This window comes from Sclerotinia sclerotiorum, genomic scaffold (assembly GCF_000146945.2).
Source record: "Sclerotinia sclerotiorum 1980 UF-70 scaffold_3 genomic scaffold, whole genome shotgun sequence".
In the NCBI taxonomy this organism is placed as follows: Eukaryota; Fungi; Ascomycota; class Leotiomycetes; order Helotiales; family Sclerotiniaceae; genus Sclerotinia; species Sclerotinia sclerotiorum.
In genome coordinates, this window is record NW_001820833.1 from 21,640 (window position 1) to 49,579 (window position 27,940).

Below are 27,940 nucleotides of genomic sequence, written 5' to 3' on the forward strand. Positions count from 1 at the left end.
GTTATTGGATCAAGACTTCCTTGGTTTCAGCTGGTCACATTGTATGGAAGCTTCTCGAGACATGCAAAACGTTCAAATGGACTGTACCAAATTCCCACTAGAATCAATCCTAAGCAGCAGATTTTTCACTCTACTAGATCTTTCCTATGCTTCAAAATCGCACTGTATTCTTCTGTTTATCTCGAGGATGAAGCGTAAATTTAGGGCTCTCGCATACTAAAAGCAGGCTCCAATATTTCTTCCTTATGTCTAGGTGGTGTCGGGGCGAAAGTTCCTAATTGCAACCTATTACAAACTGCTGTATTCTGCTGAATCAGACCCACGAAGTAATCTTTTACGTCAATGTTGGGAAGATGGCCTTTCACAGTGATGGATCTAATTCTTAGTGGCCCATAGCAACCGGCAACGAAGTCAATATAAGCATATAAGCATATATCGACGAAATTCTCATGGCTTAAATAACCCAAGAAAAAATCTAAGAAGCCGGAAAACCGTACCAACTCATACCACTTGAACATGAGCTGCAACATGAAAAATTCCATTCACAACTTGAAAGCATTTTGGAGACCGATCATGGTGCAAATGTACAAGGGACTCACCTTCCTAATTTCCAATCCTCGGTTGTAACTTGTAACGGCTCCCTAGTTATAAATTCCACTCATCTAGCAGCGATAGATGAAATATGCTGTCCCCTCTCGCTTACAGCAAATCTGCTTTTCCTTATTAGGACTCTAGAGACGAAGTCTAGAGAACCATCATAATAGCATAAACTTGTACTTGCATCATAAATCTCTCCTCTTAGCTGAATCTCTTTGATTATTCCACTTGGGTCAATCACAGTAATTCTTACAACCGCAACCGCAAGTCCAACATAAACTCGAATCTTTCCCGAATGAGCCTTAGCACATTACTGAGTCGGGATGACAAACCAGAACTTGGCAATTGTGCCAACTTGTTATTTACACTAGAGTCTTGTGGTTTTGATAGAATGCCGGTGTCTTTCGTAGTCCGGATGAAGTTAGTAAAACCGTTAAGCTAGGATGCTAGCGCAGACGATGAATTTGGCGTGGGCTAAAAATGTCGAGTGTGCTATGATGGAGGGAAAGCTTAAATTCGCAATGTTAGGCTCTATATGGCAAGAACGATTATGGGTCTGCATAATCATGAGTCGTAGCTTCAATAATAAGATAACCTTCTTCACAGCTACAATATAAAATCATTCAGCGATATTGAATAGGTTGTAATTGTGAAGGATGTGACATTGGATGCTCTTCGAGCTCAGGACTTCATTAGAACTTATACCAGAAGCAGTATACGTTCATCTCATTATTGGGTGATCTCCAGTCTGTCAAATATTAGGGGGATTAATAGAAAGTTTATTATGTACTATGACGCGACCATCGAAGATGGAGACAAGAAACTTTCTATAAGTTCTAGATGAATATCGTTCTAATTCACGTCTAGTGACCACATTGCATTCCCACCCCGAAGGAAAAAAGAAGCAAAAAAAGAGAAGACAAATTCATTCCAAAGTAAAAGCACCTATCCGTACAATAAAATCCCGAAAATAATCTTAGCAATCATGCCAACTCACCGTTCGGGTCGTTCTCGATATACTCGTATGTATTTCTCTCATATACACTTCCAAATGATTTGACATCACTAACACTTACAAGCCGTAACTTCCTCATCTGAGGATTCGATGGGGGACCAAGAATCCTCGCTTGAAGCCTGCCAGAAGGCGAAAGCCTCCAGCGACGGTCACTCAGCATCTACCAAGGAAGCGGAGAAGCTAAAACTCGAAAATAGAGACGAAGAGAGCGGCAAATTTGAGAAAGTTCGCCGTCAGCTTCCATCAGATGACGATATTACCTTTGACGAATCTGATGCAGAACCAAAATCCGACTCAGATTCCGAGGTCAATCCTTTGATTGAAGCTGAAAACAAGGAGGAAGAAAAAGGAAGCGATACATTCAAGAGGAATGGCAGTCTGCCTCTACGTTCTCATGGAGCTTATACAGCTCCTACACGTGGATTTAATGGAGAACCGCAGTTCAAATATCATCCTTGTGCATTGATTGAGCCAAGTGGGAACGTGGAGAACCAAGAAGAGGACTACGGAAATGGTAGATTTGAGAAGATTCGTCGTTTGCATCAACCAGTCGGCGAGATTGATGTAGGACTGAGATATGCATCTGATGTCGAGTCTGAAGTCGAATCCAACCATAAATCCATTTATGAGGCTTTGTCCAAAAACGAAGTTGATCATGATAGCAATTCCAGTGTTGATGGTGTCGCGGGTGAGGATCACGAAGCTGAGACTGCATCTCAAGCGGCTGCTCACTTGGACTCTTTAGACCCTTTGAATCCACCAGCTGAGCAAGACGATGCTCGACGTGATGCAAATATCCGAGCCAATATAGAGAAACTCCGAGATTAGAGCGACATTATGACCTTCCACGGCTTCCTCGCTATTTTGCTCTTTCTGCAAATTATATTCTTTGGAATTGTATACCCTCACTTCTCAAACACCTTCTGGTGCGACCGCCCCATGACCATGAGGCTGCTAAATTTTAGCTTTCTTCTTTTCTGGTGGGAGGTGTTTACCTTGGTGGAGCATTTTGTAATTCCAACCGACATCCTACACGATACCGTGGGTCAGATTCCAGACAATAGGTTGCTCCGAGTGTTGAATCAATTGAGGGCTCGCCGATATAAGAGTCTGGCAAGTCCGATAATCTTTTGGGGATTTTTCATGATTTTTGGGAATTGGTTTTCGGATCAATGTCCGAGTTAATTATGGAGGGAGCTTGTCCGTTCGAGGAACTTCTCAACAGGGTCAATGGTACTACAAATGCCATCGCTGCTGCAATCGCCAATTCTACGATTCAGATACTGCTAGGAGCGACTAGTGGTACTGCAAATGCTACCGTGAATGCATGTGTAAATGCTGCGGCTCAGAGTTGAATGATTACACATTCCTTGTGATGTGGACATCCTTTTGAGGCTTTTTTGAGGACTCGAATCATAAATTAGGATAGTCACGAGGCCTTAGATATAATCGTATTATGTGTCATCAATTTTATACCTCGTCTTATCCAACTCTTTTATTTGAAATTGTAAATAAATTATCATGCTAGTCCTCTCTGAACTTTCATCACCTCAATCTTTCAATAGGTCTCCCCTCTCTCATCCGGCCCAAAAGAAACCAAGCACAACTAGCCCAGCACATACCAAATCCAATCCAACTGGAGGCTGGCATCTTGAACCCCGCCATGATTGGTAATAAGAACGCAGCTCTTGGAACAAACAAGAAACTAGTCGTAAGTGGACTACTTGCCCTAGTCAATGCAATTGTGCACCAAAACACCGCCCATGATCCGGTACCTCCACAGAGAACCATCAACCAATGAAAGAAGACATCCATGAAATAGCAGTTCCGATAGACACTTCCTAGTTCACCTGATAATAAAAGAATGGGGATGAAGATGAGAATTGAGAGAAGGGATGTGTAGTGAAGTAGACGCCAATAGGCTCGATTTTCTTCGCGAGAACCAGAAAAATCTGAAGAGCCGTTGCTTGAGGAGAAACCACCTATAAGATCGCCCTGGGGAACAAGCTGAGCCACGAGGACTTTATATGTACGTTGAATCTGGACCGGGTATAGAGCGACAAAAATGGAAGAGAAGACACCGGCAACAATACTCTCCCACGGGGCGCGGATACCTGCCTTCATGGTGCCGAGCAGTAGAAAGAGAGTGGCAATCAAGGCTGATGAGATGGTGGATGCAGAATGTTGCTGTTGTCCAAGAAGTGCCGTGAACAGTAGTGAAAATGGCACGATCCCAATCCTCGCCATAACATATATAGGCAGTTGGGCGTAAGCGAAAGAGATATTGCTCAATATAACTTTCACCACGAAGATGATAGCAAGAGGTAAGACTTGCCGAGCGACAGCCATATCAAATTCGAAGAGTCCTCCACCAGCAATACCCCCGGAGCTCGCAGATGACAATCTTCCTAGAGTCGAAAGTAATCCTTGTTTCTTTCCACCTCCTCTAAACCCAGGTGAATTCGAAGTCTGTAAAGGTGTACTTGGCGCAACCGCACTCGACACACCTGCAGTGATACAGACTGGACTCGCCAATCTCGTAAGAAATGCCGAAAGCCATAGAAAGCCGTGAGTCATCAACAATTCGATAAAAGTAGTTGTCACAGGCCAGGGAAACTTATAAACTCCGGCTAATAAGATCATAAGCTTAGTATGCGAAGTATAATTTGCTTGAAGGTACCCACTCCAGAGAATTATCCTATTCATGACCGTAAGACCTATGCCACACCCTCCAAGCCAAAAGACGAGAAACCCAATATAGAACTGCCAGCCCATCGTCGTGTTAAAAAGGAAATGACCAAGCCCTCCACTGTAAAGCGCATATCGCCAGCCTGTATATTTTGGTTCCGCTCCGGAAAGGATTGGTCGCCTAGACGATGTGCCCCAATTCTCGTATTCTTCATCGCTTTCTGATGTAGGATCTGAAGCAGCTCTTGGCCGATAAGGGGAAGGACTGCGAGATATATTTATGAGGGGTATAGATGGCTGAAGTTCAGAGGAGGTTGTTGCATTTCGAGAAGACATCCTGTCAAAGGCCTCCCCATCAGAGTCCAAACTACTGACCGACTGAATTTTTCGATGATTTGAACGTGTTCGCGGGAGATTCGAATTCGCGGTGTTGATAAGATATTGAAGAGCAGGTCGGAAAGGATTGGGATTATCGGTATTGCGAGCTGAAAACATGGTATTAATTAAGATGTAGAGTAAAAAGGAGAGAACAATTGGTGCATGCCTAAAGAATGAAGTGAGAATTGAATATGTAAATGTATTCTTATATGGGTTAATATTATTAAAACATCACTACCATATACCATGTACCAATGTACCAAAGTATATATGCTTCATCGAGGTAGCTGGATTTGTGTTATATTATTGTATAAATATAGACACGAACCAAGAACTCCTATTTTAATTGGAGTCGTCTGTCATCGTTGTCGTACTCGGTATTGCGAAATTGTGCTGACAATAGTCAATCTGGGGTTGAGATGGTGATAAGTTTGGATAAGCTTGATTAGGAGGTGGCCGTGGTAGGATTAGTAATAGTTTAATAATAACCAGCGTGAGTATCCAATAATATCACCTTATTACCCATCATTTCACCGGATGAACATTTCACCGCTATACTCCCCGTAACCTTACGAAGGAACAACGTTTCGCCACTTCCCGGGATTTTCTTCTTTCGATGGCTGAGGTAATCCACATTTCTTCAAGATCTAGAGTTTACGAGTACGAATTACGGAGTACCAGTTACTCATATTTTGACCATTTTGACAATCCTGACCATGCCACTTTCTTTTGTCCATTTTGCCTTTCTTCACTTCAAATCTTGATCAATGGCTTCAATATTACCCGGACTGAGAAAGTCGGTCCCTAGGTTATCTAGGGACTTTTTCATATGTCATCAATGCTTGAAACAACCTCGACCCATATTGAGACAGACAAAATTCCCTGCCAAATCCTCCTCACCCCGCTCGATTCGTTTTAATAGCAATATTGCTACCATTACTGAATCTGCTAATGGAGCCTCTCCTCTCAGCTCACTAGCTGATTCGTTAAGTAAATCGAGTCGGACAATAAGCAAAGAATCATCACGGAGCAGATTTCCGGAAACCAGTTCAAAATCCGTCGGTTATTGGTTATTGGGAAGCGCTGCGAGTGTATTTGGAATTGTCGTATTTGGAGGCCTTACACGCTTGACAGAATCTGGGTAGGTGCATTGTGATGAAGATCCTTTTGAATGCATACTTCGTCCTTCCTATCTCCAAATACCTTCATATAGATCACCTTGCTAACTCCCTTCAAGTCTGAGTATTACAGAATGGAAACCTGTTACCGGATCCCTTCCACCCCTCTCCGCTGCAGATTGGGATAGTGAGTTCAACTTGTATCGCGCCTCGCCAGAATTCAAGCTTCTAAATCCGCATATGACAATGGAAGAATTTAAGAAGATATATTTCATGGAATGGTTTCATCGATTATGGGGACGATTCATTGGGCTTTCATTCGTCATCCCAGCCGTCTACTTCGTCGCTCGCCGCAAAGTTTCCAAGCCCATGGCTCTACGTCTACTTGGAATATCGGGACTTATCGGCTTCCAAGGAGGTATTGGTTGGTGGATGGTCAAGTCAGGATTGAAGGATGATCTTTTCGCCCCTGGCTCTCACCCCCGGGTTTCCCAATATAGGCTTACCACACATCTTGGCACTGCCTTCCTCTGCTACACTGCGATGCTTTGGAACGGACTCTCCATTCTTCGAGATCACCGATTATTATTCGGTACTACACCCGCCCAGGCTCATGCGCATCTTCTCCGCCTATCTTCATCATCTTTATCGGTATTTCGAAAATCCGTCGCGGGCCTTGCTCTCCTTGTCTTCACAACGGCCATGTCTGGTGGATTGGTAGCGGGTCTCGATGCAGGGCTTATCTACAATGAGTTTCCTCGAATGGGTAAAGGACTCACCCCACCAAAATCCGAACTCTTTTCGGAATTTTACTCTCGACGACCAGATCAAAGTGATTTGTGGTGGCGTAACATGCTCGAGAATCCATCAACAGTACAGCTTGACCACCGAATACTGGCCACTACATCTTTCACGGCTATCCTCGCTCTCTGGGCATACTCACGCTTTAACCCCAGAGTTAAAGCTGCTCTCCCAAAGACTGGAGCACAAGGCATGATGGGTGTAGTACATCTTCTGATGATGCAAGTTACTTTGGGTATCAGTACTTTGATATATCTAGTACCTACTCCTCTCGCTTCTGCTCATCAAGCTGGAAGTCTAGCATTATTGACAGGTGTAGTGGTATTAGGCAGTAGAGTCTGGATCCCAAAAAGAACCATGGCTATTTTGAGAAGAAAGTTGACAGCACAAAGTCCACAAACCGTGAAGATGAAGCATTCTGCGATACGAAGTGCATAATTAGCCAAAAAGACATTTGAAGCTGCAATTCTTTCATCGTACATTTGTAAGTGTAGATGGAAGGTTGGGGGATGAGAGAAAGGCTTACAGTTAGGCTTATCTCGTGTATAGACTATCCACTTCTCAACTCTGTAAATTAATTCAACCAATTTTATATGCGACCTTGTATGAGTATGGTCAAAATCATGGAAGTGGTATTCTGTTTTTGCACATTCTTTTACCAGCTACCAAAGAAGATGAGATCGTGGATTCAAGTTTTCCGGATGAAAAGCCCTTTATTTTGAGTGTTAAAGAGAAGATGATACTTGTCGTTTTTTGAAAATAGACACAACTTCAATAGCTTCTCACCATCCTCAACCACCACTTCCCAAGCAAAGCCAACCATTGTGATAGATACTATTATTTCTCATCCCACCTCCTTTGACTCACCCATAAATTCATTGCTTACCACTAAGAATGATGCCCATATCTATCCTCCCTTCATCACGCTCCTAAACATCTCCGTTTTTGAAGAATGCCCGCTTCACATTTGACTCGGCATCATCCCCATTATTGAAGAGCCCTCGAGGAACGTTCTCGATGCGCATGGCTGCTATATTGATGTTAGTGAAATTCAAATATAGAACATAAAGTGGTGGATATACTCACCGCTGCCAGATCGGCGCCATGCACAGATGCTGAGTATTACACCGTCTACTCGGCCAGAGCCTTGTGCGATAAATCGTAGCGACTGGTTTTACTCAGTCCTTGAGCAGCTAGTTTGCAGGCAAAGAAGCAGCTTACAATGGATGACCATGAGGGCTGGCGTGGCGGAGAAAAGGCAGTGCAATAGAATGTCTTGTTTTAGCAGCAAGGATGAAAGAGGCAATAGCAAGCGAGATATTTACGAACTGGACAATGAGCAATTCAGGCCTTGCAATGTTTTCTCAAGCACCTTCCAATATCATCTGCGATGGATGAACTTCCCAATCAAGCACTTCAACGAACTTCTTTGATATGTCTGCCGGCACGGCGAGAATGAAAGGAAAGTTCTTTAGGTAAAATAGTAACTACTTTGATAAGCTGAAGAGACAATATAACCCCCTTCTGGTATATAATACGTTCCAATTACCAGTCCACAACGCTTTCAACCAGCTTAACAAAGTCTCAGAACAATTTAGTCCGTCGAGCACCATTCCAACAGACCTACGTAACTGCCACATGAGTCCTATAATCTATAATCACCATGCATTTCCAGTTCCTATATTCGCATCAGCTGCACTCGCTTTGACCATCATGGCAGTCCCGATCATCGAATCCAACTCTTGGTAAACGGTTATGTTGCGATACGCGATATGCTGTGCATTTCTGTGAATACATGTTTGACATGTATAATGTGGGATTGACTAGTGTGCCGCGTGAACACAATGTTTTGGGATGGTTGAACAGCGTTGCCTTCGGCCGATGTGGTTCCAGATCTTTCCCGAAGGCGTGTAGATAAGTTTCATTCGGGCATCTTTGAATTTTATGGGTATTATGTCTGCTCTTTCCGATGAAGCAATGTCCGAAAGCGGAAAGACGATTGCGAAGATGGTTTCTCGATTTTGTAATCGGGTCACGAATTCTATTTATAGGGTTGACTACTCCACAAATAATGATACATAGCAGTGCAGCAGCTCATGATTCAGGACCTTACGAAGAGGTTACCATTAATCCACCTCTCGAAGACTGAAACTCTTTTAAGAAACCAATTTGTCGGAATTAGAAGAAGCACGGTAGAGTAAAGCGTTGTAAAATGCACAATATTAAAATTCAATGTATTTTTTACGCTATCAAAAGTTTACTGTACAGCCAGACCAAAACTCCTTGGTATCCTTCAATTCGCCTACTCAACCACACCTGTATGCCCACAACGAACGTTTTGGAGGCTATCTCGACAATCTCGACATGATTCCACGATTAACATTGTTTAAGCATTGTCCCACATGTATGTGGCTTTTATGAGCCCATTAATATTGACTTTGAATCATAGTTGCAATATATAGATTACTGTACGGATACTTTGTGGCTCATAATGATTGGTTATAACATATCGCTCCTGCTTCCACTATCAGGCCTAAAATTGACTTTGATTGGCAGTTGGGAACTCTTTATGAATGCACGAGTGTCAAGTTTGGGGACGTCTGCGGAGAAGTCTGGTTGTAATTCTGAGGCATTATGCTTTTGAGATTTCTTTTCTTGTGTTGCCATGAAGCTTGATGGGAAGAAAGGTCACTAATAATGCAAAGTAAAACAATCTAGAATTGTATGGTAGATTAGGAGGGCTAGACACCGTATTTTGCACATGAGATTAATAGAAACACAGGATCACGAGCTCAGTGTGGCATCTGAATTAATAATCATTTACTTCATCGTTTTATCATACCAAAAGATCTTTTGTCTCGTGATAATCTGCCCGGTGTTGTATTACACAGACTACGGGAACGACTTTGCTGGGGAGAGCAAGTACATGTCGTGAATCCACCACATCTTTATGTATCGAGTGGCTTGTGGGATTAACTCTAAGTACCGTAACACTAACAAATACCGAGTATGAACCATCACTTGCATCTCCAACGGGTTTCGGCGGGAAGCCAAAAAGAGCAGTTGAACGAGTCTTACCCGCTTTTAAACGAGTGAGCAAAGTGGAAGGTGCCAAGCCCTCCTTTTCTTGGCGAGCACGAACTAGTTTTTTATAGGAAGGTAATAATTACAACACTGATAGAGATATCGATATCAATAGGTAGCGATCATGTGAGTATTTATATGGATTATTTGAGAGATAGATTTAGGGTTACACGTTTCTCATGATGTTGCAAGTGTTGCGATCTTGGGAATCGAATCACGAGTTGATTTAGATAAAGGGATATAGAAGAACAAAAAGAAGAAATGTTGTCTCCCGCCTCCACCAAGCAATCATCAGCCCTTTTCGTCTCTCTCATCTTCCTCACCATTATTCTCACAACACTCGTGTACTTCCTACAAACATCTTCGATACCATTTTTCACCCCCTCAAAACCAGACACCTCTTCACCTCCATCATCCCACCAGTCTGAACCCTCTGTACCTTACTCCCTAAACCCACAATCGCCTTTCTCGAAACCGATTGTTTTCTCCGAACATTCTAATTATGAGAATCTCTCGCATGTATACGATGAGCTTTGGGATGAGCTACTTCCGGAGAATGGAGGATTTTTGAAAGTAATCAGTAGTGATGTGGATGGGGAGAAGAGAATCGGGGAGGAGAAAGGTGCAGCGGGCGAAGAAGTGAAGAAAAATAAACATAAATATGGGATTACTATGTTTCATTCCCTTCATTGCCTGGGGATTATGAGGGGAGGTGTACAGGAGTTATTTAGGGAAATGGAGGAATTGAAAATGAAGGTTGGCGAGCTTGAAATGGGGGATATGGGGAGGAGGGAGAAGGGAGGGACAGAGGAGGGAAGGACTGGAAAAAGGGCGGGAGAAGGACATCATTTTGGACACTTAGAACATGGGGATCCGTTGCATTGGTTGCATTGTTTTGATTATTTGAGACAGGTATGTTTATCCATCTTATCTATTATAGGCTTTTATTGGGTGGGGAGCAAATCTACCATATGCTGTGGTTTATACTTAGATCATGAGGGGTATCGGATGGGCTTCAAGGGATGTTGAATGCTCACCGCTGATTTTGAACTCCAGACTATATTGTGTACTGCAGATGGGACACTTGAACCACCGAAAGCTGATTCTAGGGGGAAAGAAAATGTGGATGGAATGATGGAGAGGCAGTGTAGGGATCCAGAGGAGTTGTGGAGGTTAAGTGTTGAGTCTTTTGAGAAGGATGAGTAGATGGTTATGTTGGTTAATTTGTGAGGAAAAGAACTGGTAAGGGGGACAATCTCGGGGGACTTTGAGGCTAAAGTACGTATGATAATGATTTTTTCATGAACTCTGATGTAGAACATCGAATGAATGATCGGAATTTATGGAGCATATAAAAGAAGATTATCTGGCTAAAAAAGAATTTCCAAATTACATAAACAGCAATATCGCATAATGCATTACATCAACCACGCGAACTCCTCATGCGATCCCAGAAGAATTAACTGGGCTCCTATGCTCCGCCATCCATTTCAGCACATCATTCCAATTTCTACATGTATGGGGAATTCCCCATCCATCAACTGCAGATGGAGGCTTTCCATCCGGCATCTCCATAGCCCACTCAATCGTCATATCAGCAGAGCACATGAGTGCCTGACGTATGTAGTCGAAACAATGACCTATATCTTCCCTGTTCGACTCGTGCGCTAATTCGTCGGGGAAATTTTCGTCATCTTGGCTATGTGGCCGGACTCCCAGGAGGGCGGAATTATAGGATTCGCGAATCATGCCCTAGAAGTGGTAGAGGGTGAGTTTAAGCAAGATGAAGAGAATTGAGAGGAGATGAAGGGAAGCGGGATTACCAGGCAATGGAGTTGGTGAAACACAGAAACGGGATACCGATCTGGTCCGTTCACTGATGGCAATCCGGGTCGAAGACCGTATTTCTCTGGATTTCCCACAAGAACAAAGCCTTCTCCAGCTGCGAATATTCTATCAGCATTTTTATCGGAAGCACTGTTATGTGTGAGAGTTACGAGGCATTAAATTATCCCATACATCATTTGTATCTGGACTCGAGGCCGCGGCGTAAATTTCGTCTTCTTCAAAAATAACAGTATGAAGAGGAACTATTTGATATAAGTGTTAAAGATTTTACATACGCTCGACGCGCTAACGACCCCAAACTTACAATCTGGAGAAAATGTGTTTGGAAGCATCCAATTGGAAACGTATGAAAACACAGTATAAATAATCAAAATTATAAACAACCCACTAACAAGTCCGACAATGATTCCACATACAAAATTGCGTCGTAAGGTGCTCCTCTCAACGTCTCGTAGGTATGGTTCTTCACCATTCTCTATTTTAGGATTTAGTAGTGAATGATATAATAGAGAAGTTCTGCTGGTACTGGGTTCGTATATACGGGTTTCTGACATGATGAAGCTTAAGCTTGTTGATCTCGTGTAGCTTTTGATACTCGAAAGAATTAATTAATGGAAGATGGCAGATAAATCTAAATTTGCTCCATCCTCCATGTTTAATCAGTCTGGATGATTATTTTTTCCACGTTCCTTTTCGATATAAGAGGTGAACATCTTCGGATGTCTGGAAATCCTGGAACGTCGTCGCACTGCAGCAGCCAAGAAAGATAAAGAAATGTTTTGCGTAAGAATTCTTAGCTACTCGTTCACGTCATGTCATGTAACATTTGAATCATACACATCGGCAAGCCCTGAGACTAGCAGATCTCTAGCTACATGTACTGTACCTGTACGAAGGGTTCGTCGATTGAAGTTTTGAAATCTGGGTCACACGATCCGAAAATAGCATTACCAAGTAATATGCAGATATCAAAAGATCAATTTTTTTTAAAATTGTATGTGACACGAGAAGTAGAAGGGAATAATGATAATAGAGTGAAAGTATCCATACATATCGAATACTTCGTATGCCTTGTCTTATAATTCAAGCCCTCGGTTCTGATTCGATATTTCATAATTTAGTGTCTTATCTTGCTCGTAAAACAACTTTCTAACCTACTAGGAGTAAGGTTGGTAATTTTAATATATTAATAATATATTTTGTAAAAATTATAGTGGGAAAGAATGAACTAATGAAAAAGCAGGATTTAGATTTTATTATTCTTTTTAACCTACATCATACCATTCGCGAGTTGGTCTACATGGATTCAATTACAGTTGCTTAATTAAGTATAAAAGAAACCGCTACAATCATATATACAAAAAATTCCTGTCCACTTCCTCATTACACCCAGATTCCGCTTTTTCAAGAGTTATTATAAAACATTATCACACGACAATCCACTAGGGCCTCCGGCGCTAGCAATAGCCCTCTCCACACACCCGGCCTTGATGGTAAGTGGCAATGTAAACGAATACTCCCTTGTCCCCGTCCAAGTAGCAAATCCTTCAGGAATAGAAACATCGCTTGCTTCCCAGCTGAGCAGATCACCACAACCACCTTCTTGCTTTTTAATGGCCGCTCCCAAATCTGTCTCGAAACCGTTGGTAATTATTTGAACACTATACCACAGGACATCGGCGACCAAGAGACAGACTGCTTGAGGAACAATTGCTTCTGGTGTTGGTGTCGCTACTATATTAGAGGTGATGGTAACAACTGTAGCAGTGGGTGACGCGGTCGCCATTGTTGCAGTCGATTTTAAAAAGCCGTAATATTTTAACCCGGCTTGAATGATAGAAGAAGCGATAGCATCATAGTTGGTGTTTATAGACGTGGGATCCGAATCGTAGAAGCCAGTCATGCTTGCTGTTGTTACAGGATAACCTGTTGTTGCGGTGGTGGTTGTTCTTGTGTCTTCGGCGGTGCATGCAACGGTTTCCTCGCATTCAGTCTAGCGCAATCAGTAGCCATTCGTCCACAGTAGAATGAATAAGTGACATGCCTTCGTGGTTGTAGAATACTCCGTCATTGGCGAAGTACTCCAACTACTAATAATAACTGTACAAGCCGAGGCTGTAACAGGATCACTACAATCATTATTATTATTGTTGTCGGATCCAGTAGATCCACATGCTCCTCCAATACAGCCAAGACCTCCACATAAACTAAGGGGGCAGTCCCCCTTACATCCAAATGGACTGCAGCCACCACCACACCCAAAGATTCCACATCCACCATCACAGCCAAACAATCCGCAGGATGGTTTGCATCCGAAGATTCCACATTGACGACTTCCATGTCGGGCCGTGGACGTTGTTGGTTTGGGCTTGCCACTTGAAACTGTGACGGAAGGGATATTTCTTGTTAATGGGGGAAGAATGACCGACTGTGTCGGCATTGGCTGGATAGTGATTATATGTGGTGTCGAGTACCAAACAACAGCAGCTACGGCAGTGCTCGAGCTCGAGCTTGAGCTTGAAGCCGTTGCAGATGCCGAAGCAGTTTCTCCATTCCGGCCCGCTGCGACGCCATAGGTCGTAGGAATTGCGGTAGGGGAGAATGTCTGCTAAAACGCAGGGAGGGTATATATAAATGAGGATGGCATTATACTTTGTATGGGGAATATTGTATAAGACGAACTCTGAGTCACGTCCAATGTGATCGCTTGGAAGTCGACCTCGGATATCGCAAATGGTGGAACGCTGATTGTTGAGGTTACTGTTTGGAGTTGTCCAGCGGAAGAAGATAGAAAAGTCGTAGTCAGAAGAGGCCAACTAACAATGGTGGTTGTTCCCAGTGGAAATGGAGGGAGAACGATAATGCAAGGAGGCTCGCAGGTTAACGACAAGTTGTCGCTAGCTCCACTCGTTCCAATGGTTCCATCACTACCTCCAACACCAGTGCTACTAGGCCCATCCGTCCAAATAGATTGGTCGACATAAACTATCGAGCTGCCATCACTGCCGCTTCCATTATCTCCATCGTATGATTGGAGATCGACCGCCCAGTCTGCGGTTCCGCCGAAGTTGTAATGCTTATATAAAGCGGTTCGGACAATTTTGTTAGCATCATTCATGTAGCTTATCCACTGATCATCGTTATACACAACGATATTTGAATAACTATCATCGAGGTAAACGAAAGGAGTGCCGGTAACCCGAACAGATGAGCCATCTGTGCCCAACACGGTTGCATTCCCACTAATAATGCTGTCGATTTCGGCGTTTGCTATAAACCCTTCAACGTAAATGTCAGTTGAATCAAAGCTTTCCAGGGGCTAATATTGGAATTAAATATAATAACATACCTGGTGTCTGTGTACAAGCTCCGGCATATGCACCCGAAGTCGGCCCAGTGTAGGTACAAGAATCTAAATAGCAACCTGGAGTTGCCATTTGGAAAGAGCGCCCATAACTGGTAACACCCACAATAACCTTATTTGATGCAACTCCAGCTTTTGTGATCATAGACAATGACTCTAAAGTCTCAGTCAAATTAGCCCCGGAGCGGAGGCAATTGCCAGCTGGACAGCTAGCGTCTGAAAATGCGCTGCCATAGTCCCACTGGCCGTGAAGATCATAGGTCATATAAATAACATAATCAACTATTAAGCTTAGCTCTAAAATCAGAAATGGAGCGAGGTACCAGTATGAGGTTGGTGCTGTAACTGATTGGGTAGTTCCAGCTGGAAGAACGGCTGCCAGTTCGTCGAAAAATCTCACATAATTGACACCGTCGTCCAAGCTTCCAGCAGGGATTCCTGGAATATCTGGCTCTCCAGGATACTCCCAATCGAAATCAACGCCATCCAGATCGTATTTCTTTACAAATGCTGCAACATTGGCGGCGAATTTTTTTGAATTCGCAGGTGCCATAGCATCACGAAAGATCTGATACGTGGCGACATCGGTAGAGAAGTCCCATCCGCCGAAAGAGAGAATTCGTTTGAACCCGAGTCCCGACATGCTGAGAAAGTCAGAGAACGCTTCTTGGATGGAGCTGACATCAACTTCAAAGTCCGTTGTAATAGTTGCGAAAGCAAGGTGAACATGCGTATATCCAGCTGTGGTGTTGATGCTGGTTATGGGTTTGTTCAAACAAGGACGGTCAAAATTGTAGCCCTCCCAGTATCCCACTTTTTTGAACTCGGCAGGAGGGTTTCCAACAACAATTTCCGTTCCGCAATTTGAGATGCACCCATTAGTTCCAGCGGCAGCTGTTCCCGGTGCTCTTGTAGGGGATTGAGTCTCAGTGCAAAATTCGGCAGTGGTACCACACTGACCCCACACATCACAACATGCATTCATGTTGCATTGGTTGTACAATGAAAAATTCAGTCCTGAAGTGGATTGTATTGTGCCCGGGACCTGGGGGCCACAAATTGCGTTAGCCACAGTAGCAGGCATAGGCGGATTTCCCGTGCTGAGGCAAATATTGTAGCCAGCTTGCAAATCAGCGCATCCCATCCAGCCCCATGTCTGTCTATTGAAGGATTCAATATCATCAACTGTGATGCTGTTCAGTGCTGCGAGCTGCGAGCAAGAATCGTTTGTTACGACAGTGTAAGTTGCACATGTTCCATTGGCATTAGGCTGAGGAGAGTAGTCAGGCAGGTTTCCATCCGAGCAGCAAACATGCTGCCCTACCGCCAGGGTTGAACATAGTGTAGAGCTGGGGTTGTAAGTGGTAAAGTCTACTGCGGAAATACCACACTCATCTGCGAGCGTGCCACAACCATCACCTGAAGCGACTACAACAGTCTTACAGGTATCCCGCTGACGCAACGAACGTCTATCTTTGGATAAGGTCAATGTGTTATTAGTTGAGGTGTGATTGCTCCTACAAATCTGTGTGGGCAGATTGATGGTAACATTTTTCCAAATATTGGCACTTTCATACGAAGTAATGCATCCGCTATCTCTCCAAGTCTTTACCGTGCCCTGAACGTCCGCAAGGCTTCCATCCATTCTTGCAACAATACCAAATGCGTAATTGCTATTGAGCCCATTGCCAGCACAATGCTGCACGAAAATTGTATCGAAAACTCCGTTTTTGGTGACTTCCACAATGAAATCTTCCAGAATGGAGCTTGCATCCTGGATTCTGGAGCCAACATAGATACCGATGGCAACAGTTCCTGCGTATGCAAAGGCAGATGTCTCACCACAGTTGTCCTCCTTTAAAGTAACGTAAGTCTTCAATTGCTCTGCAGCAGACACGACATCACTCGTGTTATTCTGGCTAGAAGCTCCTGACCAGCCTAGCTCCAAAGATACTTTAGCATTCTTGGAATTGTTGCTCAATGGACAAGCTGTATCGCGTCTTGACAGTGAGCTTCTTTCACTCTGTGTTGAATTGGTTTTGCAAGCATAGATGGTGGTCTGTGTATTTGAGTCGTTTAAAGAGTTGTATATAGTGAAATCAAGGAGCATTGTCTCATTGCACACTGCCAGACGACGAGTGTCATGATAAGCCGTCCAATTGGCTGGGTTATTGCCGGCTTCGCTGCAGCTAGCTGGGCAACGGTTTAACGCTGAGTTGAATATTAGAGAGATGTTCGTGTTTGTGTTAGGAACAATCGTCGAAGTGGGGGTAGCAGATGAGGTTCTAGTTGATATAGGATGTGCAGCAAGCCAATAGTCAATTGCACTTGATGCTGCGGTACCCTGCTTGGCTAGGAGAACTGTGGCAACCAAGGCCGCTCCTAATTTGCTCCACATCGTGCAGAAACAGAGATGAAGGAGAGATAATTCGGAAGAGCTAACCGGGCACTGGATGCAGAGTAAAAAGAAAAATGAAGAGACATCAACGAGTGGACTCTAGTTATTTAAGCAAGAAGGGTTTAGAGAAACTGAGAATCAGACACACTGCAGATGCATTTTGTTCTTACCGTTCTCTCCTGCAGTCTTCGCCGAATATCAACCAAAGGATTCAATTTCGAGAAAGTTGTCTCCACGAGGTAAATCTGAGATTGGAGTAGGGTATCCAGATATTATTTCCGTCGACCGGCCTGTAAGACAAGACTTGCATGAATCAGTTTGATAGTGGATCATTCTCCACATATAATGGTTGATCAGGTGGTAACTCTTATACAGAAACGACAAAGGCAATATGTAGATAAGAATATAGCCTAATGGAAGCGGCGGTGTTTGAAAATCACTGCGCATAGTTTTGTGCTCCGCTAAAAGCCAATGTATGGTTCTTATCTCTTAAAGCGCGCAGTAAAAGCAAACTTACCCTGATCTGACACAAAATATTTTGGCATTGGTGGCTTTGAAATCTCATAGCAATCCCCAACCATATCAAAAACCTTGGAATCGACCACCTCAAGATTTTCGCAGAATATACGTAGTTGATCGAGCCGATGACCAAGTCTTTCGTAATCCTCACACTGACTGGCAGAGTCTGTATACCATTCTCGCATTGCATCCTTGGACCTCCACATTGTTATTGCGGTGAAGTAAGACCTATTTGGAGTTTGAGCTTCCGCCACCTCGTTATTTAAAACGGGGGATGATGAAGGATAGTTGTGAAAGAAATAATGCAGATTTATACCAGCTTGCTTAACTGGAACAGAAGCGGGATCCGGAGGGTCATCACGAAGTAATGACACCCAAGAGCATTCCATACCCATGATACCTCTAGAGATAAAAAAAAATTAGATTTAAATCATATGAAACATAGTTGCTATCAGAAATTTGAAGCTGGGCAAGGGGGATAAGAGATAAGAAGCTTACTCTTCATATGAGTTGTAGAACTCCTGAAAGATGAGTTGCGTTTGAGCGTTGCTCGATACTTCGAACGTTGTGACTTCCATTATGGGGAAGCCTTGTCTGCACGGATTCGAATGGTAGGGGAACCCGACTTTGAAGACCCCAGGCTCCCTTGTAATAGCTGCTGTTTTTCTCACAAAATCTCTCAGATGATTTTGAACGGTTTGAGACGTCGAAGCAATATCCACGGACTCGAGGTTTTCCTGCAGACGATCTTTCTTTTTATACCATTCTAATTGCATTGCATGTGAGCTAGTATTTTTTATAAAAAAAAGAGATAAATATTAGACAGGTGGACAAACCTATCATCAAAACCCACTCATCTGAATCATCCAGGGAACGGCCCCAATAGAGAGAAGCACGGTACCCAACGTCCTCTTTGATGCTTTTTCTGAGTTCCACCAGACTTTCTGAAATAGATTTACCGGTATCAAGTCTTCCTGGCTCAAATTTCAGCCATAAGAAATCCATTTTTGGTGGCCTTTGTAGGCGAATTGACCTATTACTTTCTGGATTGATATACTCATTTTTGTGGAAGGTTCCCATCTTCATGAAAAATCCTCTCGGTCCAGGGAACTGACGTTTGCCTACTGCCGCGTCGTAAATGGATTCAATATGCGTTGTGTCAGTACAAAAAGAGAAATACGGGCTGTTTCCAACTGGTGTCTCACTATGACGTCGTGGAGGGGAGAGTCTAAGTAAGGAAGCTAAGCTATCAGCAGTATATTGAGGTTTAGCGTCAGGAAATGAGTCGTTCTTTTCGGTCTTGATATTTATCTGAATCGATTTGGGAATCAAGAACTCATTCATCATGAACTCTTTGACTCCATCAGTCATCATTTCTTCTTTGAATTCAGCCTCCAGAACTGTCGCGTCGTTCTGTACAATTTCTGATTCTTCGTCCCGATTCCAAGCTAGTACAAGAAATACCTTATGTTGGCCCTTCACAGCTGCAGGTATTAGATCTGCAAGCTCTGCCATGTATTGAGCGGCATCATCTTCCAGCCAATTACCAAATACTTCTATTCCCTCATGTCTCCAACGGATTTCCCACTTTCTCCAGTTCTTGAGGACTTTCTCGCTAACTGTAGTAAACACTTTGCTGTCAAATCTAAATCTCAGAACTTTTAATCTATTCGGTAGCTCCACGAGAATTGGTAAAGTAAGACGTAAACACCTGTTCATTGGTCGGCCAGTCATAACTTCATACATCAAATATATCCCAAGGCTCTGCTGAAATATACCCCATTGCTTTGCGTTTTCGGACTGAACGAGTAAAAAAATAGATTCTTGACCTTGCGTTGTTTCTGTTCCCCAATACCGTATGGCGCAGCCGTGGATAGTCGAAATGTATTCAAGCGTAGCAAGCCATAATTTCCCTGCCGGTGAAGATGTGTCATGTACCGTGAGGCCATGAAGAAGCTTGAATTGGACGATAACAAGGATTCCTTCCGTGATGGTGTGTTTCTCAACGGGCTCGTTCCAGTGAATACCACCACATCCGGGGGACAAAAGGATCGGTTTATTCCTCTTTTCCAGGCGGACTTTAGCTCTCTTCTGTTCTCGTTTTTCCTTGTGGCTCAGTGCCGCTGCACCAGCTACAGAAGACATTTATTTCTCTTTATAAAGCCGAAAAATCAGTTCCTGATGTTTGGGGATAAGAAGGAAGAACCAGAAAGCGGTGTGCTTCATGTGATTGCATTCCCAATGCGTAAGTGAGCACGTGACTAAGGATCTTTAGACTGCAAGGACGCGTAGGTACTACCCACAGTCTGAAGCTCTGTGTTGTTCTTTATTGTTTTTCAAAGGGGCCTTTATTTTTTTCTCTCTTTAAAGTTCGTTTCATCAATTAAAATGGTTTTAATAATGATTTATTGAATCGTTTAATAAGTAAAAGTGTAGATTATATAATATTTATCAGAGAACTTTTTTAAACTTAGTGAATAATAGATGATATTTCAATTCCGCGCCGAGTTCGCAGTATACCGAGGTGGACAGGTTATCGAGTTATGGAAACTGGATTTGAGTTCCCTAGCTCGGGAAGGAGCTTTGGAATTCCACATCCCAGAAGGTTGTTTGAGGTCATCAACACCAATAAAAGCTTCAAATCCATCAAAATCTGCCAGGGTCTCAAGTTCTCGATTTCCTAATCTAGATCTGAGTTCACCAATCGCAGTGAAAGCTCTAAGTTACTCAACTCCAACCTTGGATTCGAATTCATCACCTCAAATTCAGAAGTCGGGACGTCAAAAAGAAAAAGAATCTAGAGCCAAATCTCAAATCCAAAACCTGTAAATGAGAGACTGCATGCCCTATCTCTGATTCAAATCCCATTTTAAAAAAACTTTATGTAGATGCCCCTCCATTAAGACCAAAAAAGTTGTGATGAAGAGCCAGGAAGACACCTACCCAGGCAGCGGATCATCAGGCCGAAGACAAGTCAAATCGAAGCTCAAGCCGCATCAAACTTCTACATCAACACATGAAAAATTGTTAAAGAAGAACAAGCCAACATTCTTATAGCAGCACAAAACACAGTTGTGGTTCTATGGGACCTTGAGAATAAATGGCCAACATCACCTTATCATACATCAATTTCGTTGAAGCAGTTTGCTTGAAAATTTGGTAAACTTGTGAACATATGCGCTTTTGGTACTGAAACAATTTCCTCTTATTTTCCTCTATACTCTGAAGGCAAACGTCTGGTCTCGGATGATACAGAATTTGTGTCTATGTTAAGGAATGCCAAGGAAAGTTCGTTTGGAGTTGTGGTTATGACGGAATGGATGGATAGATTGGCGTTGAATGGGAATCTGCAAGTATCTTGGTGGGAATTGAAAGATGGGTATCATACCTTGGAGGGGTTGGCCGAGCATAATGTGGAATCTTTGACCTTCGGACGAATGTGGAAAAAGAAGAATATGATCCCTATAAAGTCTGCGACGAAGACGCGATTGAGAAAGAGATTTCAAGGGAGGAACTTAAAGTCAAGCAGAAAATCGTGTTGTGGCAGGAAGAGATAGCGAAAGTGATGCAGCTGCGATTGATGCTGGAGGAACGTTTGAACAAGGAATCGGGGGGGACGGGGGGGTGGGGGTTCACACATATTGCGGATCGGGGAGGGAATACAGAAGCTGGAAAGGAGGTTAAAGGAGGGGCTTATACTGGGTTTGGAGCAAAAGATTTTGCAGCTGGAAACGCGTTTGACGAAAAATTCTGAGATCGGATTTTTATGGAGGGATTGTGGAAATTAGCGAGCATGTCAATTCCAAGGACGCGCGCACAGAGGCGCAAAATCTTGAAAGAGGAAAAGGCACATAGACTCAGAAGCTTGTTAGAGAAAGGGGCACGGGGTCACAAATTTTCGAGAAAGGTAAAGGCACAGTGTCGCAGATTTTGAAAGAGGCAAAAAAGGCATCAGCAGAGGTCTGTTGACACCGAAGTTTATTGGAGTATTTTCGAAATACGGTGGGATAGTTTTAACTTTCAGATGCAAAGTATTAAATGAACAAAAGTAATCAAATACTGATAATCATAGAAGTAATGAAAGTATATATCTGACCTAAAACATTTTGATACAAGCTTTGATAATTAATGTAGTATATGATTATGAATAGATCCAAATCAATCATCAAAATAACAAAAATCTGATGTGGCGTCGTGACGGAGTGGTTAACGTGATTGACTAGAAATCAATTCCTTTCGGGGGCGCATGTTCGAATCATGCCGACGTCGAATTCTTTTTGTTTTCTTTCTCTTTGGCTGCTATCTATTTTTACTCAGTGTATATGTTTTCTCTTTTGTAAATCTACGTCAACATAACCAATCTTCAAAATTGATGGTCAAATCTAGTGGAGCTTTTGACAGGTAGTGGAGAAGGAAGGTTATCCACCCGAAAATTAGGCGTTTTATAAGATTACATAAATTCTAGCCCCTGAGCAACCTTGTAATTTGCACTCCGAACAATGAGAATCTATTATTTCATAATCAATTTATGTAACCTATGCATTCATAACTTCAAGATTATGGGTGACGAGATAACAATCAGAAAGACAAAGGGGGTATCGAATTCCTTCTCGAGCTTGAAATTTCCAGGAGCTCTATGTTCCCTCGCTTTCTTCAAAACCCCACTTGATTCCTGTAAGGTAACCTGTGTAGGGAAGGAAATGCGGGGGATTGCCGGGGTTTTCCTTCAAAGATATTTACCAATTGAGATTTTGGATGCGGTAACATATTGCTTGGGAGATGGTGGAGAGTTGGTAATTATATATTCGAGATCTGATGGTGGCTGTTAAAATAATGGTGTGGAATATTTGGCGAGGATGGTGTTTAGGCAGCTGAATGTGGAAGGGGTTGGGATGTGATTAGCGACTGGAGATAGGGGTGGAGTCTTGGGAGTGGAGAAGATTGGGGATGAAGATTGTTCGGGAGGTAGCTGTTACGTGACGGTTGTTATCCCACTAGTGGCTCACGTGCACTAGCCCTGTATATAAAGACCTTCTTACTTAGAATCTTCTTAGTTCTTTAGTTTTAGATTCTAAGTAATTGAATTGACTCCGTTTACGACTTTTCCGTCACAGTAGCCCTAAGTTAAGATCTTATTTCTTGGATTGTATTTATGAATATTTCTGCAATATATGATTGATTTTTATAGATTTTCATTATTATAAAAATAATTAAACATCAGATAATTTAAAATTCAAATTCAAATAAAGCTTTTCCTAATCTTTTTAATTTATTTCAATCAATTATTCTCTCTTTTTAACTTCCCCTTCATAATCATCCTTGTTATTATCCTCGTTATCTACCTTTATTATTTCTAGTCATGAGATAAGGATCAGAAGTACTTTGCTGTATATGGTAAGACTAGATGGGAGAGTAAGATTAAAATTCGCAATATTACCTCATACTTTAGTTTGCTTGGGGTTTGCTCTGCTCGAAGGTAGAAATTTTATATTCATAGATGCTTTTTATCTTCTTTATCACTTTTAAAGCTTTTTAAACATCATAAGACTATTTTTGATAGCTCATATTCTACGCCACCAGAAAAATTGGAAGATCTTAAGGCTATATGGACATTTCTCTTCATATCTTTGTATATTTATCATCATCAAACTCCCGCTTCCTAACTTTTATTGCTATTTTTGAAACTAGTACTAAGCCTCAAAAGGTGTTGTATGAAGTAGCGGCTGACGTGGTATCCATAGACACATGAATTTTGTGTGTATTTGAACATCGGTTGAGATTCAGGCCCAAAGGCCTTTATCGAGATCGAGAGGATATCGAGTATTTTTTTTTTTTATAGAAAATATGGATGATAATTATATATCCATTGTAATATCTGGTGCAATATACAAATCCTAGTTTAGATCTAGATCCATAATACAAAATCCAAGATTTTGTCAGTGAGGGTACGGCTTTTTTGGTGGTTTGGGAGATGGATGAGGAGCTGGGGTTATATCTTGTGTGAAATAGTCATAATGGAAAAGCGCTATTGTAATCAATTACTCCGCATGGCAAGACTAGGTATGTGTATACCCTGAAAAAGCTGGAGATAAAGGGATATTCATCACTCCTCTACATCAAGCCGCTATCTTACTCTATACATTCAAAATTTTCATTCATCCATTTTACCCACTGATATCCTGAGCGCGTTCCTTGGTGTTTACAGGAAGATCTGAGGATACACGCTGTCATGTCCCTCTTTCCATCTCTAATGAAAATAAGTTGCTTCTGAACTATCTATGTGTTCTCTTACTCATCTTTCAGCATTGGCTTGGTATTTATATTAATCTAAAAGCATTTTGAGCTGAGGAAATTAGTTCGATATATTGGATGCATATTCAGTCTTCATGATTTATCAATGAATGCAGCCAATTAAGAAATACAGAAGAAAGCCAGGTCCAATAAATAAACTCAATGATGGACAGCAACATGGTGACTATCTACGTGATCCTACTCAACATCAAGAGAACAGCAATCAAATCTAGCATCAAGAGCGAGCAGAATGTTTTCATGCAGTACTTGGATAAAATGTATGAAACTTACTTCCTGTCTACTTCTCCTTGTTAATGATCTTCATAATCAATGCGACAGTTGAGAGGTAAGGTTTTGGTGAATCCCATTTTAGGCAAGATCTTATATGATCCAAAGGATAACCATGAGAGATACTGGGAATGGGAAGAGCTAAGAGGATGCGGATGAGAAAATACATTAACAAAAAATCAAAGTAAATATCAAAAATCCACAAGTCAAGATAAATCATGGCCGGAAAAAAATTATCAAAATTAAATCTAATTAATTATATTTATCTATGTCGATTCCCATTCTCATCACACCATACCACATCACATCATACCACTCCGTCCATACCATACATATTATTTCATACCAGTTCGTAGTACCCAACTACACCATATAAGATAAAATGAAATACGACATTATAAGATAATAAGAATAAAGGAAATGTTAGTTCGAGACTGCATATTGCATTGTTGAGTTATCGTTATCCCCCTTGGATAGTTCTCCTCGCGCTACGCCAGGTTTGGGCATTTAGTCCATGAATCCACCATTTCTCATAGTGCAGTACTGGAGGAAGGAAGTGAAGCGCTGGCGATTTGCGAAGAAGAAGGAATAAGTGTCAAAGATAGAACGGCCGAGGACGAGAGGATGGAAGTAGAGGAAGTGGATAGAACCGAAACTGGTGGAATTGAGCTCGATTGCGACATTGATGATTCGAGAGGAGTCGATAAAGTACCATTAGAGAAACTTTGAGAACTGGAAAGATAAGCTGTCGGCAGCGAGATGGAAATAGTATTTGTCGTTGTCAAAGTTTGAATGAAAGTTTCTGTAGTCGTGATGGTAGAGAAGACTAGACTGGGTGTTGGACAGATTCCATCTGAGGGGGATATCGAAGGTTCAGGAGTAATGAGACCACCTGTGCAATGATTGTATGGAGGTTTGGGGGTAGGTGCAAGTCCAGGGTCGGAAATTGTTGAGTCGATTGTCATGGGGATGAGAGGGGCAGTTATGAGTTGTGGTGCAGCGATTGAGGTTATAACGGATGCTGGGACTGTAATGATGGATGTAGATCCAGGAATGGTAGTTTGAACAATTTCACCACTTTGAGTTATCGTTACTGTGCTTGCTGAGATAGTATTGGTGATTGCGATGGCCGTTATGACAGTAGTATAGATGTTTGAAGTGTATGTCACACACAAAGTCGATGGTGGATATGTGGAAGCTACAAAAATTCCGGATTCTGTCAGAGTTATCGTAGATACAGGACGAATTGTTCTTAGAACTGTCCCAGGTTGAGTTACTGTAATGGTCGAGTCACAGGGAACTAAAGTGACTTCAGTACTTGGAGGGATAGTCTTTGTGATAAGAACAACCGGTCCAGAAATAGTTGAGGTGATGATGGAGTCAGGAATGGTGGTCATAATAGTAGATCCAGGTACTAAATCGGCTGGTTAAAACATGATAGACTCAAAATATTAGAAAGAATACATACCAGTTCTCATTATTGGAGTTCCAACTATTGATGTGGCAGTCTGAACAGGAGGCTGACTAGGTGTGATAGTGGTGGTTATGGCAACGATAGTTCCCGAGGTTGAGATTGTTTGAGTAATTGTTTCGCAAGGTATAGTACTTTGATGCAGAGTTTGACTGGGTGTGATAGTACTGGTGACAACGAGCCCAGTGCCTGAGATGGTAGTCGTCTTGATGATGGTCTCGTTCGGGATAATGGCAGAGACATTAATTGGTGAAGACGGGACGCCTAGTGGAGTAGCACTGGGGTTGGAAGTAATATTCGCTGGCGGGATCACTTCATTACTGATAGTTTTGATGACGGTAACAGTTTGGATAGGGGTAGCTGTGATGGTAGTATATGAAGTGACAACTGGGGGACAATCGGAAGGTGGACAAACGCAAGTCTCTCCAACCCATGATCCGCTTGCAACAGGTTTACCTAAGGATGATCCGGATAGAGCAAGCAGTGCTAAAGCAATTAAGTTCCGGCTTCGAAACATGTTGAAATTATAGACTGCTAGAAGATGATGCCGATTGCGAAATGGATGCAAAGTAAATAGAACGACGGACAAAAGAATGAAGACTGTCGTAATCGAGTGGAATTAATGAATGAATGTGAGAATGATATGACTGCTGATGAAAAAATTCGAAGAAACAGCAAATACTTCCTTATAACTATCATCCTGCAACAGATGAAGGGTTACCTATCGAGGACAACAGACACGGGTAAAACGAACGTTGATCAATATATTGTACTGCCTTGCAGGTAATCAAAGATTGGATTGAAAAATAGTTACCGGAAAACTAGAGAAAATAATAACACTTTGCAGGGTAAGGTAAGGTATATACCGACATCAAGGGTTCTTCGCAAGGTGAAGTGGTATTAAGTAAGGGGTGGAATCTCGACAACAAGCAAACACATCAAAGGTACCGGAAATCAAAGTAACAGAGTAAGGGAAATGAAGATCTGGTTCTTCGGTGCTATTAAAACAGTAGAAAAGAAATAGGTATAATATTGAAGCCAAATATTCCAGATATCTTAAATTGATCTTTAAATGGAACCTGCAATTACTTTGAAGAATAGCGTACCCCTTTGAATTGTAATATTAGTTTGAGAGATGAGATTCGAAAAGACGATCTACATTGAAGCAATTAGAATATGATTTCGGATTTTCCAATCTTTATTGAATCACCACAGGTTGTTAATGTACTTTTTGTGATGTTTGTGAAGAAAGTAGGAAAAGTACTTCACCGTGCTCCCAAAGGGGGAAGTCCTCTTGTTCCAAGGATGTTAATTCAAATGAAGGGATGATAAGTTGGATTCTTGCCTGTACTTATGTATTGATTGAATATTGAACCTATTGAACAAAGGAAAAAGAGGTTGAACAGGAGGGTTTGAATTCGTTGACGCTCCGCTGGGCCACTGCCGTGGAGGCTTTTTCGCATCGCTCTCGGAGAAAACCCTTCCTATTTTACCATTCCAGTATACCTACTGCACGACCTGCAGCCTCCTCGCCTCCTCGCCTCTTCGCTCCTTCACCCCTTCATCTCCTTCCATCACCAACCCACCAGTCCTAGAGCGAAGCGAAAAAGCCTCCACGGCAGTGGCCCAGCGGAGCGTTGCCCAATGAATGACACTATAATAGGTTAAATCGAGTTTTAGTTAATGAAGGAGATGGTTTCATTGAATTGCTTAAGTTAGCTAGCTGAATTGGTAATCTTACTCAGTACTTCATAATTAACCTACTCTCTATAGCCACGAGTAACTCCGTAGATGTGTATTTTTGTAAGGCTTTATTATAATTAACCTATTTATGGTTGCTTAGTCATCCAATCTCACGTATACCTTACTGAAGTTGTCCGACATCTCCGTATAAAGAGAAAAAAACGAACTAAAATTCTTAACCGTAATTTAGCCGGGAAGTTGGAGGTCCACCAATCCACCAATCCACCAAATCCATCATAACTCCCATAATCAACTTTCTTATCGAAACATCCCCCAAAAAGTTAAAGAATGCTTCTATGAAATTAATTCCAACAACATCACCTTGCTTTCGCAACAT

General features: G+C 42.2%; 10 protein-coding genes and 1 non-coding gene across 11 annotated transcripts; 5 read left to right on the plus strand and 6 right to left on the minus strand.

The window, feature by feature from the left end:
* Positions 1-1,582: 1,582 nt before the first annotated feature.
* Positions 1,583-2,440, plus strand: SS1G_02122 (predicted protein; the record flags this gene model as incomplete). The annotated part of the gene is made up of 2 exons (XM_001595858.1): positions 1,583-1,619; positions 1,677-2,440. The coding sequence occupies 2 exons, from the start codon at positions 1,583-1,585 to the stop codon at positions 2,438-2,440; spliced, it is 801 nt and encodes a 266-aa protein (XP_001595908.1).
* Positions 2,441-2,957: 517 nt separating this feature from the next.
* On the minus strand, positions 2,958-4,795 carry SS1G_02123 (predicted protein; the record flags this gene model as incomplete). Its single annotated transcript, XM_001595859.1, has 3 exons — positions 2,958-3,007; positions 3,235-4,242; positions 4,297-4,795. The coding sequence occupies 3 exons, from the start codon at positions 4,793-4,795 to the stop codon at positions 2,958-2,960; spliced, it is 1,557 nt and encodes a 518-aa protein (XP_001595909.1).
* Positions 4,796-5,294: 499 nt separating this feature from the next.
* On the plus strand, positions 5,295-7,035 carry SS1G_02124 (hypothetical protein; the record flags this gene model as incomplete). Its single annotated transcript, XM_001595860.1, has 3 exons — positions 5,295-5,338; positions 5,649-5,819; positions 5,916-7,035. The coding sequence occupies 3 exons, from the start codon at positions 5,295-5,297 to the stop codon at positions 7,033-7,035; spliced, it is 1,335 nt and encodes a 444-aa protein (XP_001595910.1).
* Positions 7,036-7,526: 491 nt separating this feature from the next.
* On the minus strand, positions 7,527-7,831 carry SS1G_02125 (predicted protein; the record flags this gene model as incomplete). Its single annotated transcript, XM_001595861.1, has 2 exons — positions 7,527-7,627; positions 7,819-7,831. 2 exons carry the CDS (start codon positions 7,829-7,831, stop codon positions 7,527-7,529), a joined length of 114 nt encoding a protein of 37 aa, XP_001595911.1.
* Positions 7,832-9,942: 2,111 nt separating this feature from the next.
* Positions 9,943-10,887, plus strand: SS1G_02126 (predicted protein; the record flags this gene model as incomplete). Its single annotated transcript, XM_001595862.1, has 2 exons — positions 9,943-10,593; positions 10,738-10,887. 2 exons carry the CDS (start codon positions 9,943-9,945, stop codon positions 10,885-10,887), a joined length of 801 nt encoding a protein of 266 aa, XP_001595912.1.
* Positions 10,888-11,661: 774 nt separating this feature from the next.
* On the minus strand, positions 11,662-12,083 carry SS1G_02127 (predicted protein; the record flags this gene model as incomplete). Its single annotated transcript, XM_001595863.1, has 2 exons — positions 11,662-11,771; positions 12,071-12,083. The coding sequence occupies 2 exons, from the start codon at positions 12,081-12,083 to the stop codon at positions 11,662-11,664; spliced, it is 123 nt and encodes a 40-aa protein (XP_001595913.1).
* Positions 12,084-12,943: 860 nt separating this feature from the next.
* Positions 12,944-19,955, minus strand: SS1G_02128 (hypothetical protein; the record flags this gene model as incomplete). The annotated part of the gene is made up of 11 exons (XM_001595864.1): positions 12,944-13,522; positions 13,663-13,911; positions 14,351-14,799; positions 14,879-16,242; positions 16,471-17,104; positions 17,495-17,581; positions 17,809-18,212; positions 18,309-18,331; positions 18,482-18,576; positions 18,647-19,429; positions 19,589-19,955. The coding sequence occupies 11 exons, from the start codon at positions 19,953-19,955 to the stop codon at positions 12,944-12,946; spliced, it is 5,034 nt and encodes a 1,677-aa protein (XP_001595914.1).
* Positions 19,956-20,302: 347 nt separating this feature from the next.
* On the minus strand, positions 20,303-21,220 carry SS1G_02129 (predicted protein; the record flags this gene model as incomplete). The annotated part of the gene is made up of 3 exons (XM_001595865.1): positions 20,303-20,495; positions 20,935-21,025; positions 21,199-21,220. 3 exons carry the CDS (start codon positions 21,218-21,220, stop codon positions 20,303-20,305), a joined length of 306 nt encoding a protein of 101 aa, XP_001595915.1.
* A 155-nt stretch (positions 21,221-21,375) lies between these two features.
* Positions 21,376-21,564, plus strand: SS1G_02130 (predicted protein; the record flags this gene model as incomplete). The annotated part of the gene is made up of 1 exon (XM_001595866.1): positions 21,376-21,564. One exon carries the CDS (start codon positions 21,376-21,378, stop codon positions 21,562-21,564), a length of 189 nt encoding a protein of 62 aa, XP_001595916.1.
* A 434-nt stretch (positions 21,565-21,998) lies between these two features.
* On the plus strand, positions 21,999-22,079 carry SS1G_14596. The gene has a single exon. It is a non-coding gene; the product is annotated as a tRNA-Ser (tRNA).
* A 2,840-nt stretch (positions 22,080-24,919) lies between these two features.
* Positions 24,920-26,377, minus strand: SS1G_02131 (predicted protein; the record flags this gene model as incomplete). The annotated part of the gene is made up of 2 exons (XM_001595867.1): positions 24,920-25,803; positions 25,858-26,377. The coding sequence occupies 2 exons, from the start codon at positions 26,375-26,377 to the stop codon at positions 24,920-24,922; spliced, it is 1,404 nt and encodes a 467-aa protein (XP_001595917.1).
* Between the last annotated feature and the right edge of the window lie 1,563 nt (positions 26,378-27,940).